Source organism: Belonocnema kinseyi, chromosome 10 (assembly GCF_010883055.1).
Source record: "Belonocnema kinseyi isolate 2016_QV_RU_SX_M_011 chromosome 10, B_treatae_v1, whole genome shotgun sequence".
Taxonomy (NCBI): Eukaryota; Metazoa; Arthropoda; class Insecta; order Hymenoptera; family Cynipidae; genus Belonocnema; species Belonocnema kinseyi.
The window spans coordinates 2,996,997-3,008,050 of NC_046666.1; the positions used below are offsets into that span (position 1 = coordinate 2,996,997).

The window sequence follows — 11,054 nt, forward strand, 5'->3', positions numbered from 1 at the left end:
TTGCCATTAATCTTATTAGAATATTCTAATCCGTTAATCACTAATCTTAAAATAATATTCTAATCGATAATCTTAGTATAATACTCTAATCACTAATCTTGTCAGAATATTCTAATCAGTTAATCACTAACCTTAACAGAATATTCTAATCCGTTTGTCACTAATCTTAGCAGAATACTCTAATCACTTATCTTAGAAGAATACTCCAATCACTAAGCTTATTAGATTATTCTAATCAGTTTATCACCAATCTGAGTAACATACGCTAATCACTAATCTTATTAAGAATACTCTAATAAGTTAATCACTATCCTTAATAGAATATCCTAATCCGTCAATTACTAATCATAGTAGAATACTCTAATAATTAGTCTTAGAAGAATACTCTAATTACTAATATTAAAAGAAGAAGACTCTAATCCCTAATCTTAGTAAAATACGCTAATCACTAATCTTATTAGAATACTCTTATCAGTTAATCACTCACCTTAGCAGAATATCCTAATCCGTCAATCACTAATCATAGTAGAATACTCTTATAATTAATTTTAGAAGAATACTCTAATCAGTAATCTCAGAACAATACTCTAATCTTTATTATTAAAAGAATACTCTAATCACTAATGTTAGTTGAATATTCTAATCGATAATCTTAATAGAATACTCTAATGACTAATCTTATTAGATTATTCTAATCAGTTTATCACTAATCTTAGTAAAATACGCTTATCACTAATCTTATTAGAATACTCTTATCAGTTAATCACTCACCTTGGTAGAATATCCTAATCCGTCAATCACTAATCATAGTAGAATACTCTTATAATTAATTTTAGAAGAATACTCTAATCACTAATCTCAGAACAATACTCTCATCTCTAATATTAAAAGAATACTCTAATCACTAATCTTAGTAGAGTGCTTTAATCGCCAGTCTTCGTAAAATACTCTAATCGCTCATTTTATTAGAATACGCCGATCACTAATCTTCTAAGAATATTTTTAATAGCTAATCACTAATCTTAGTAAAATATTCTAATCAGTAACCTTATTATCTCCTTAGAATATACTAATCCGTTAATCACTAATCTTTAAAATACTCTAGCCACTAATCTTAGTAGAATACTCTAACAATTCATTTTAGTAGAATACTCTAATCACTAATATTAAAAATATTCCAGCCAATAATGTTAGTAGAATACTCTAATCACTAATCTTAGAAGAATATTCTAATCACTAACCTCAGTATAATACTCTAAAAACTCATTTTATGAAAATACTCTAATCACTAATCATATTATACTCTAATAATTAATCTTAGAAGAATAATCTAATCACTAATCGCAAAAGAATACTCTAATATCCAATATTAAAAGAATACTCTAACCACTAATCTTAGTAGAGTGCTCTATTAGCCAGTCTTCCTAAAATACTCTAATCACTTATCTTAGTAGAATACTCTAATCACTCATCTAAGTAGAATATTCTAACCACTAATCTCAGTAGAATACTCCCAAAATTCATTTTAGTAGAATACTATAATCACTTATATTAAAAATATTCCAGCCAATAATGTTAGTAGAATACTCTAATCACTAATATTATTAGAATATTCTAATTCGTTTCTCACTAATCTTAGCAGAATACTCTAATCACTAATCTTATTAGAATATTCTAATCAGTCAATTTTTAATCTTAGTAAAATACCCTAATCACTTATCTTCTTAGAATATTCTAATTAGTTAATCACTAACCTTAGTAGAATATTCTAATCCGATAATCACTAATCTGAGTGTAATACTCTAATCTCTAATCTTGAAAGAATACTCCAATCAGTAATTTTAGTGGAATGCTCTAATCTTCAGTCTTAGCAGAATACTATGAACGCTAATCTTATTAGAATACTCAAATCACTAATCTTCTAAGAATATTCTAAGCAGTTAATCACTAATATCAGTAGGATACTCTAATCACTAATCTTAATAGAATACTCTAATCACGAATCTTAATAGAGTACTCTAATCACTAATCTTGGTAGAATACTTTAATAGTTAATTTTATTAGTATACTCTAATCAATAATCTTATTAGAATATTCTAGTTAGTTAATCACTAATATTAGTAGAATACTCTTATCACTAATCTTAGTAGAATATTCTAATCGTTGATCTTATTAGAATACTATAATCACTAATCTTCTAAGAATATTCTAATCCGTTGATCACTCTTCTTAGTTGAATACTCTAATCACTAATGTTCGATAAATACTCTAATCATTTATCTTAGTAGCATACTCTAATCACTAATCTTCGTAGAATACCCTAATCGCTAATAATCTCATTAGAATACTCTAATCACTAATCTTCTGAGAATACTTTAATCACTTTAATAGAATATTCGGAATACTAATATTAGTAAAATATTCTTATCATTTAATCACTAAACTTAGTAAAATACTCTAATCACTAATCTAATTCTGCTACACTAAACGAAAAAAGATTCAAACGTAATTGGTAACTGGAAACAGATTTAAAAAAATTGACCCTGCTCTGGTTTGTAATGCATAATAAATTTCACTTTTATTATTTATTAGCTGAAACAATCTAACCTCAAAGTATATTCTATCTAATCGCGATCTCTATCAAACACTCATGAAGCCGGAAAGTTGTATTTAATTCTTGGCTCACCCAATTACTTCTGAATTGTTTTGAATCTTTTTTTGTTTACTGGGAAACGAAATTGAATAGTACCGCTGAGAATGTTTGTCAATTGCTTAATCTTCAGATTTCTAGGATGAACGACTACCACTGGTCGAATGGATTTTAAAAATGAAGGTAATGTGAGAAACCGGTGGAGGAATTGCATTCTACTGCAGTTCATTTTTATGATGACCTTTGACACCAGCAGCTATTATATAGCTAGAACTAACGTTAACCACACTTAGGTAAAAGAGATTTCTACTATATATTTTAAATTAAATTTATAGAAAGAAAATTTATATTTTGTGTACTAGAAGAATTAAAATATATCTATATAACAATAGAATATATAAATTATGTATTTGAATTTGCCCTTCCCTTCAAATCTTGGAAGTTTGATCAAAATTTGAATGCAGTTTAAATCACGCGGTATAAACTCGACCAATCATGATTGAGTATTTTAGGTCCATCTTCTTCACGTGATCATTTTGTCTCTATTTGACGAATAAGAATTATTTTCTATCATTTTCTAATATAGACTCCAAAAAACATTGTATTCCTGTTTAGATTGATTTGACAAGTTTACAAGGCATGAAATTAAAAAAATTAAGTTTTTTAAAAATAATAAATAGCAAATCTTAATGAAATTAATTAATATATAATAATTTTGTGCAACATATAAAGGAAATTGGTAGAGCTTTTATAGAAGATTTTTAATTTTTAAAGATACTAATTATTTTAAACTTTTAAAAATTATGTCAACTAGTGAATTTAATTATTTAAAAAAAAAATCAGAGGATTTAAATCTAATGACTTTTGTTTAAAAATAAAAACTTCTGGTGAAAATAACACCAACATAACCTAAAATTGTTAAAACGTTCTGAATCTTCTTTTAAATATATTTTTTTCTAAAATGCCAACGAGCGATAAAAAATTATAAATCTCTTTTAAACTATTCTTCTAACTAAAAATACAGATATTCAGTAAAAACTATAACATAACCTCAAATTCTTCAAAAATTGTAAATCATTGTGTTGCAATAATTTGTTAATTCAAAATATTGAATCTGCTTTAAAATATCTGAGGCCTTTTTATTAAAAAATTTAAAAAAATTGTTTAAGGTTGTAAATTTGGTTATTTTAAAGAAATATTACTGGGTATAATTCTCATGACTTTTGTTTTAAATATCAATTTAATAACAATTTTAGATTACGATGTTGTTCTAAATTAACTTTCTATTTTGTAAAAAAATCACTATAATTCTAACCAGATTTTGGATCTTTTAACAGTTTTGATTTGTTAGTGTTTGTTCGTCGAAAATGAGTATTTTTCATTTAAAGAAAATTATACATTAAATATTTTGAAGAAAGTTTTCAATTTTTAACTTGATCTTTCTAAATCAAAAAACTCTTTTTTCCGGAATTAAAACTTCATCTTCTAAAAATTGAAAAAAAAAACAACTGAAAAAGTAAAAAAGGAACCCACTCACATAAAAGTAAATATACGTTACAACAATTTTAGGTTACGTTGTTGTTCTGCATCGAAAATTAGTATTTTTGAACAAAAATCATTATAATTTGAACAAGATTAAGGATCTTTTAACAATTTTGAATTATATGTTGGTATTTCTCATAATTTTTTTTTTTTTTAATTATACTTCGAAAAGTTTAAATAAGATTCACATATTTCAACAATTTTGGGTTACGTTGATCTATTGTACCGAAATCGGAATTTTTGTCGCTGTAAAAAAGCATTAAAACTCAGGAAATAAATTCGTGCAGGTGTATTTAATTTTTAAGATAATTTTAAATTTTCTGAATTAAAATTATTTTTTCCGGAATTAAAATTTCCTCTTCGAAAACTTGAAAAATAAAATCGAAAAAATAAAAAAGGAAGTCAATCTAAAAAAGTAAATGCCGTAAATACATTAATATAAATTTTAGGTTACGTTATTGTTCTGCATCGAAAATAAGAATCTTCGAAAAAAATTATTTAAATTTCAAACAAGATTTATAATTTTGTAACAATTGTGAAAAAAAAATTATTTTTGTAAAACAAAAATTATATTTCGAACAATTTAAACAATTTTAGGTTATACTGGCTCTTTTCTCCAGAAATAAAACTCCCTTCAAAAACTTGACAAAAATCCCCATCGAAAATTAAAAAAGGAACCCAATCTGAAAGAAGTAAATACATTAACAATGACTTAATATTTTCTTGTTTTATATGCATGGAAAATTAGTATTTTCGGACAAAAATACTAATAATTTTGAATTATATATATGTTAGCGTTTTTCGTCGAAAATTAATATTTTTCATAAAAAAATTATATTTCGAACACTTTATAATGAAGATTCACAGGTTTTCAAAAATTTCAGGTTATGTTGGTGTATTTTACTGAAATTAGAATTTTTAAAATAAAAAATCCTCAAGATCTAGGAGATGAATGCGCACTTCATGTGCGTTTTCTTTGCTTAATCGAATAATTTTACAATTTCTCAATTTAAAAACTCTTTTTACAGAAATTAAAATTTAACCTTCAAAAACTTGACGAAACAATAATTCCCGAAAAAATAAAAAAAGAACCCACTTCGAAAAAAGGTAAATACGTTAATAACAATTTTAGGTTAAGTTGTTGTTCAATTGCTATTTCCAAACAAAAATCATCATAATTTGAACAAGATTTACGATCTTTTAACAATTTTAAATTATATATTAGTGTTTTCTCTCGAAAACAAGTATTTTTCATTAAAAAAAAATAATATTTAGCATATTTTGAAGAAGATGCACAAGTTTTAGGTTATGTTGGTGTATTGCACTCAAATCTTGTTTTTTTTTTGTAAAAATAGAGAAGAGGTAACGCGCGCATTTCGCTTGAACATTTTTAAGTAAAATATTTTACTTACAAGCATAATAATATTATTATTATTAATTATATTTAAGATAATTTTGAATTTTCGGAAATTAAAAATTCTTTTTTCCGACACTAAAATTTCCCCTTCCAAAAATTGACAAAAACCCCTTTGAAAAATAAAAAAAAGAACCCAATCTTTAAAAAGTAAATATGTTAACAACAATTTTAGGTTACGTTGTTCTGGACCGCAAATTAGTATTTTCGAACAGAAATCATTAAAAATAAAATTTATTTCGAACCCTTTAAAGAATTGATTCGCAAATTCAACAATTTTCTGTCATGTTGGCCTATTGTAGAGAAATCGATGTTTTTTGGTAAAAAAAGCATTAAAAGCGAGAAGATAACGCAAGTTTTGCAAATGTATTTTCAAAAAATAAGATAATTTTGAATTTTCTCAATTTAAAAATTCTTTTTCCAAAAGTAAAGTTTCCTCTTCCAAAAATTGACACAAAAAAACATAAAAAAGAACCCACTCTGAAAAAAGTAAATAAGTTAATAACAATTTTAGGTTACGTTGTTGTTCTGCGTAGAAAATTATTATTTCCAAACAAAAATGATTATAATTTGAACAAGATTGATGATCTTTTACCAATTTAGAATTATATATTAGTGTTTTCTGTCGAAAACAAGTATTTTTCATTAAAAAAAAATCATATTTCAAACATTTTGAAGGAGCACAATTTTAGGTTATGTTGGTGTACTGTATACTGAAATTTGTATTTTTTTGTAAAAAAGCATAAAAACCGAGGAGGCGAAAGCACGTTTCGCTCGAGTATTTTCAAGTAATATATTACTTGAAATAATAATATTATTATTAATTATAATTAAGATAATTTTCAATTTTCTGAATTACAAAATTCTTTATTTCCGACACTAAAATTATTCCTTCCAAAAATTGACGAAATTCCCGTGGACAAATAAAAAACGCACTGATCACAATTTTAGGTTATGTTGTTCTGGATCGGTATCTTTTGGTCAAAAAAGAATTAAAAAGGAGGTAAGCTCATGTATTTTCAAATAATAAGAAAATATTGAATTTTCTCAAATTAAAAATTCTGTTTTCCAGCATTAAAATTTCCCCTTCCAAAACTTGAGGGAAAAAAATGCACAAAAAAAAAATAAAAAAAGAACCCACTCTGAAAAAAGTAAATACGCACCTGTTTCGCGTGACGATTGAAGCGCGCGATAAAATTCACACAACTAGAATAATTCCCTTTCTTAATAACCGATCACTCGACTGCAAGTGACCAAAAAAAAAAACGAATAAAAGATCCTTGCGTCACTCTTACTCACTCACAATCCAGAATTCCTGAAAGCCGATATTTTTCCACCTTTTTACTTCCACGTGCGTCACCGTTTCAATTCGAACGATTCGATTCGAACTTTCGAAGGTGAAAAAAAAAGAAGATGGTGAGAGCGTGTGCCCCCTTTCGACGCTGGCGCCACCAGCGAGGAATTCGGAAACTAGAAATTTTTATTTCTCGTGCGCGGAGGAGTAAAGTGTACCAATTTATTGAAAATAATTGCGATTCTCTGAAGACTCTCGGATACTCGGATCGTGTGAGTAATTGGACAACGATACTTTAGCATAGAGAATTGAATTTTCAAAGTTTCGAGTCCCTCGCGAGCCTCGGCAGCTGTATTCGGTGATGTCCTTTTGTTTATTTGTGTTAGTTCTCTGGGAGCTTAGGGAAGTGAAAAAATGCATGCGCTGTGCTAAAATCGCGAATTCCGTTAATTAGGGACGATTTCGATCGGCCATGTGCGACTTAAGAGTGCCTGACGAGTTGCACGTTTTGCGATCGCCAAATCTCCTATCTTGAGATTATCAACATTCCAGAGTGTTGACACCTCTGTCAGTGCGCTCTGTCTTATTCCTTGTCAGTGGGCGCGTTCTGCACGAGTACCTATTCATTTAATCTCGTCCGATTTTACTTCCTCTCCTAAAATCGTTCCTTTTTCGATAATTTTCGAATTTTCTCAATTGCCACGTCGCAATTTTCGTGATGCTGTGCTTTTTTCCCGGATTCTGCAGCTGCTGCAGTTGCCTCTCGATTCGTCACTTCCATTTCATTCGTCTCAGAATGGAGTTCACTCCAAGGTTGAGTATTTTCCCAGATTTCGATTTAAATGGACGTGCTTTAACATTTCTTGGCCTTTAATATTATTTTCATTTATTCCGCTCTCCTCGAGAATTCGAATTTGCAAATGGAAGCGTTTTACAATATTTAGGTATTTAAATTCGTAAGTAAAAAAAAGAAGTGGTGAGAATCTGGAAATCGGGTTTTTGTTACAAATTTTATTTCATTTTCACGACATAAAAAGTGTTTTATATCGTAAATTTTGAAAAATCTACAATATTACTTTTAAATTAAATTTACGTTTTTCGATTTTTTTTGCGTTTTTTTTTTTCACGCTAGAACCTGAAATATTTTATACAAAAAGCATTAGATTTAAAAGATTCTAAACTTTTAAAAATTTTAGGTTATGTTTTTTTTTTAAACAAAAAATGGGATATTTTGAAACATTTTTTTTTTTTACAACAAAAGTTGGTATTTCAAAACAAAAATGATTATAATTTAAACCAGGAATTTAATTGAAAAAACGGAAATTTACTTCTGATCGCAGAAAAAATTCGAGTTTTCATTTTTTTTCAATTTAGAAGAGTGATTTTTACTTTATCTACAGTCGCAGATTTTTCAGATTATCTCAGTTTCGTTAAATTAAATCAGAGTTTATTATTGAATTTTTATTATTTTCCATTATAAGAAAAATCTTTGGCAATTTTTTTCTCTCTAAAATTTTTTTTTCGTCTACAAATTTTCTCAATTTTTTCAAAAAATCGATATATCGCGTTTTATTCGCTTACTCATTATTTATCCTGCATGAACAGGGAAGTTTTTAAAAATAATTATTGTTTTTATTTTTGGACAAGGAGTTTCGGTAAATAAATATAATTTCACTTATTGGAACTGGAATTTTTTTTACAATTACATTCCAAATTTAAAAAAAAAGTACTTTAAATAGTTTTTGGAGTTTTCTGAATTTTAGTAGAAAATTTTGTTATTAAAATTTTAACTGTTCTATTTTGCATAATTTTTTTTCTAGTTTAGGATATTTAAATCAGATAAAAATCAAACTTGAAACCCTTTTTTTAAATGAAAATTCAACTATTTGGTTTAAAATTTATATTTTTTATATAAAATTCAAACTATTTATTTGAAAATTTATTTTGTGAAAAATTCGTATTTTTTTTTATAGAAAATTTGGTTTAAAATTTATATTTTTTATATAAAATTCGAATTATTTCTTTGAAAAATTATTTATTTTGTGAAAAATTCGTATTTTTGTTATAGAAAATTAATTTTTATGATTAAAATTTCATCTTTTGGGTAGATAGAAAATTCATTAATTGATGTGAAAATTAATTTCTCCAACTGAAAATTTAATTGTTACATTTTTTGTTAAAAATTGATTTTTTTCTAGTTGAAAATTCAACAATTTGGCTGAAAAGGTTTTTTTGTATATTAAAAATTCAACTATTTGGTTTAGCATCGTTTAAAATTCACATATTTTGTTAAAAAATAAATTTTGACTGAAAACTGATCTCTTTAAAAAAAAATTAATCTCCTTGTTTGAAAATTCTTTTTTTTTCGGTTAAAAATTTAAGTATTCAAGTTGAATTCTTATTATTTTATTTAAAAAATCATATTTTGGGTTGAAAAAAAAAATTTGGTTAAAAGTTAAAATCTTTTATTAAAAATTAATTTTTGCCTTTAAAAAATCATAATTTTAATTGAAAATTCAGCTCTTTTTGAAAATGTAACTACTTTGCTGAAAATCATTTTTTTTAACTAAAATTTTTTATACTTCAGTAGAAAATGTAACTTTGCCGATAATACGTTTTTCTTTTTTTTTAATAATTAGATTTTTAACAGAAAATTTAACCATTATATTTTTGACGAAAGATTGATCTTTTTTGGATGAAAATTGCACTTTTTGGTTAAAAATTGATATTTTTGATTTAAAAATTAAACTAGTTATTTCAAAATTTATGTACTTTGTAAAAAATTCGTCTTTTTGTAGAAAATTAATCTTTATGGTTGAAAATTTGTCTTTTTCGTATAAAATTGAACTATTCCAGTTTAGGATTCATTATTTTAGTTGAAATTCTTTCCATTTAAAATTGAACCATTTTTGGTTGAAAATTAATTTTTTCTTGTTGAAAATTCAACAATTTGGCTGAAAATTAGTCTTTTTGAATTAAAAATTCAACTATTTCCTTGAATTGCGTTTAAAATTCCAATATTTTTTTCAAAGAATAATTTTTTTTGTATAAAATAATCTTTTTTTTAAAGATATTTTCCTTGTCTAAAAATTTTTTTATTTCGGATTAAAATTTAAGCATTCCAGTTCAGTATTTATAATTTTGGTTGAAAAATCATCTTTTGGGTTAAAAATTAAAAAAAAAATAGTTTAAAGTTTAAATCTTTGATCAAAAATTAATTTTTTTCTTTGAAAAATCATAATTTTAATTGAAAATTCAGCTCTTTTGGAAAATGTAACTACTTTGTTGAAAATCATTTTTTTTTTTAAATAAAATTTTTAATATTCCAGCAGAAAATGTAACTTTTTTGTTGATAATGCGCTTTTATTTTTTCTAATAATTAGATTTTTAAACATTTTTGGATGAAAATTGCACTTTTTGGTTAAAAATTGTTATTTTTGATTTAGAAATTAAACTAGTTATTTCAAAATTTATGTACTTTGTGAAAAATTCGTCTTTTTTGTAGAAAATTAATCAGTTTGGTTCAAAATTATTTTTTTCTTGTTAAAAATTCAACAATTTGGCTGAAAGTTTGTCTTTTTAAACTGAAAATACAACTATTTCGTTAAAAATCCACGTATTTTGTTAAAAAAATCTTTTTTTTTGTAGAAAATTATCTTTTTCTTCACGAATTAATATTCTTGATTAAAAATTCTTCTTTTTGGTTAAAAAATCCAAGTATTCCCAGTTGAATATTTATCATTTGAGTTGAAAATTCATCATTTTAATTAAAAATTCATTTATTTGGATTAAATATAAGCTATTTGATTAAAAACTTCTTTTAAATCTGTGAAATATAATTATTTTTTATGACAAATTTACACTTTAAAATATTTGTTTTTTAATTAAATCATCCAGATTGCCAATTTTTCAACAATTTATTTTTTTCATTTTTTAAGCGTTTTTTACAAAAAAATTTATATTTAAAAAATCCTTAGATTTTAATGATTGAAATTTGTTGAATAATTTTAGGATTCAATTTGTTTGAATAATTTAACAAAAATCATAATTTGAACAAAATTTATAATCTTTTAAAAATTTGGATTATTTTAGTGTTTTTTGATTGAAATTAGTATTTTTAATATAACAATTTAGATTTAAGAGAAGAAAAGTTT

The 11,054-nt window shown here is 25.1% G+C and overlaps 2 protein-coding genes across 10 annotated transcripts in view; one reads left to right on the top strand and one right to left on the bottom strand.

The window, feature by feature from the left end:
* The window catches only part of LOC117182354 (thiosulfate sulfurtransferase/rhodanese-like domain-containing protein 3), a 31,350-nt gene that overhangs the window by 7,052 nt on the left and 13,244 nt on the right, over window positions 1–11,054 (bottom strand). The window contains exons 1-2 of one of the 6 annotated variants that reach the window (XM_033375533.1): window positions 6,906–7,039; window positions 2,750–2,923 (exon numbers count right to left, since the gene is read on the bottom strand). The exons of 1 other annotated variant lie outside the window; for it this stretch is intronic. In XM_033375533.1, the coding sequence (XP_033231424.1) occupies window positions 2,750–2,879 (130 nt within the window). In that variant the 5' untranslated portion in view covers window positions 2,880–2,923; window positions 6,906–7,039. Of the gene's footprint in view, window positions 1–2,749; window positions 2,924–6,769; window positions 7,040–11,054 lie in introns of those variants that run through there. 4 more of the 6 variants (XM_033375532.1, XM_033375536.1, XM_033375534.1 and 1 more) reach the window with 4 other exon arrangements.
* LOC117182353 (angiomotin-like protein 1) overlaps window positions 7,065–11,054 on the top strand; it is a 36,085-nt gene continuing 32,095 nt past the window's right edge. Inside the window, exon 1 of one of the 4 annotated variants that reach the window (XM_033375528.1) lies at window positions 7,065–7,172. The gene's annotated coding sequence lies outside the window, so the exon portion shown is untranslated. The other 3 variants (XM_033375529.1, XM_033375531.1, XM_033375530.1) reach the window with 3 other exon arrangements.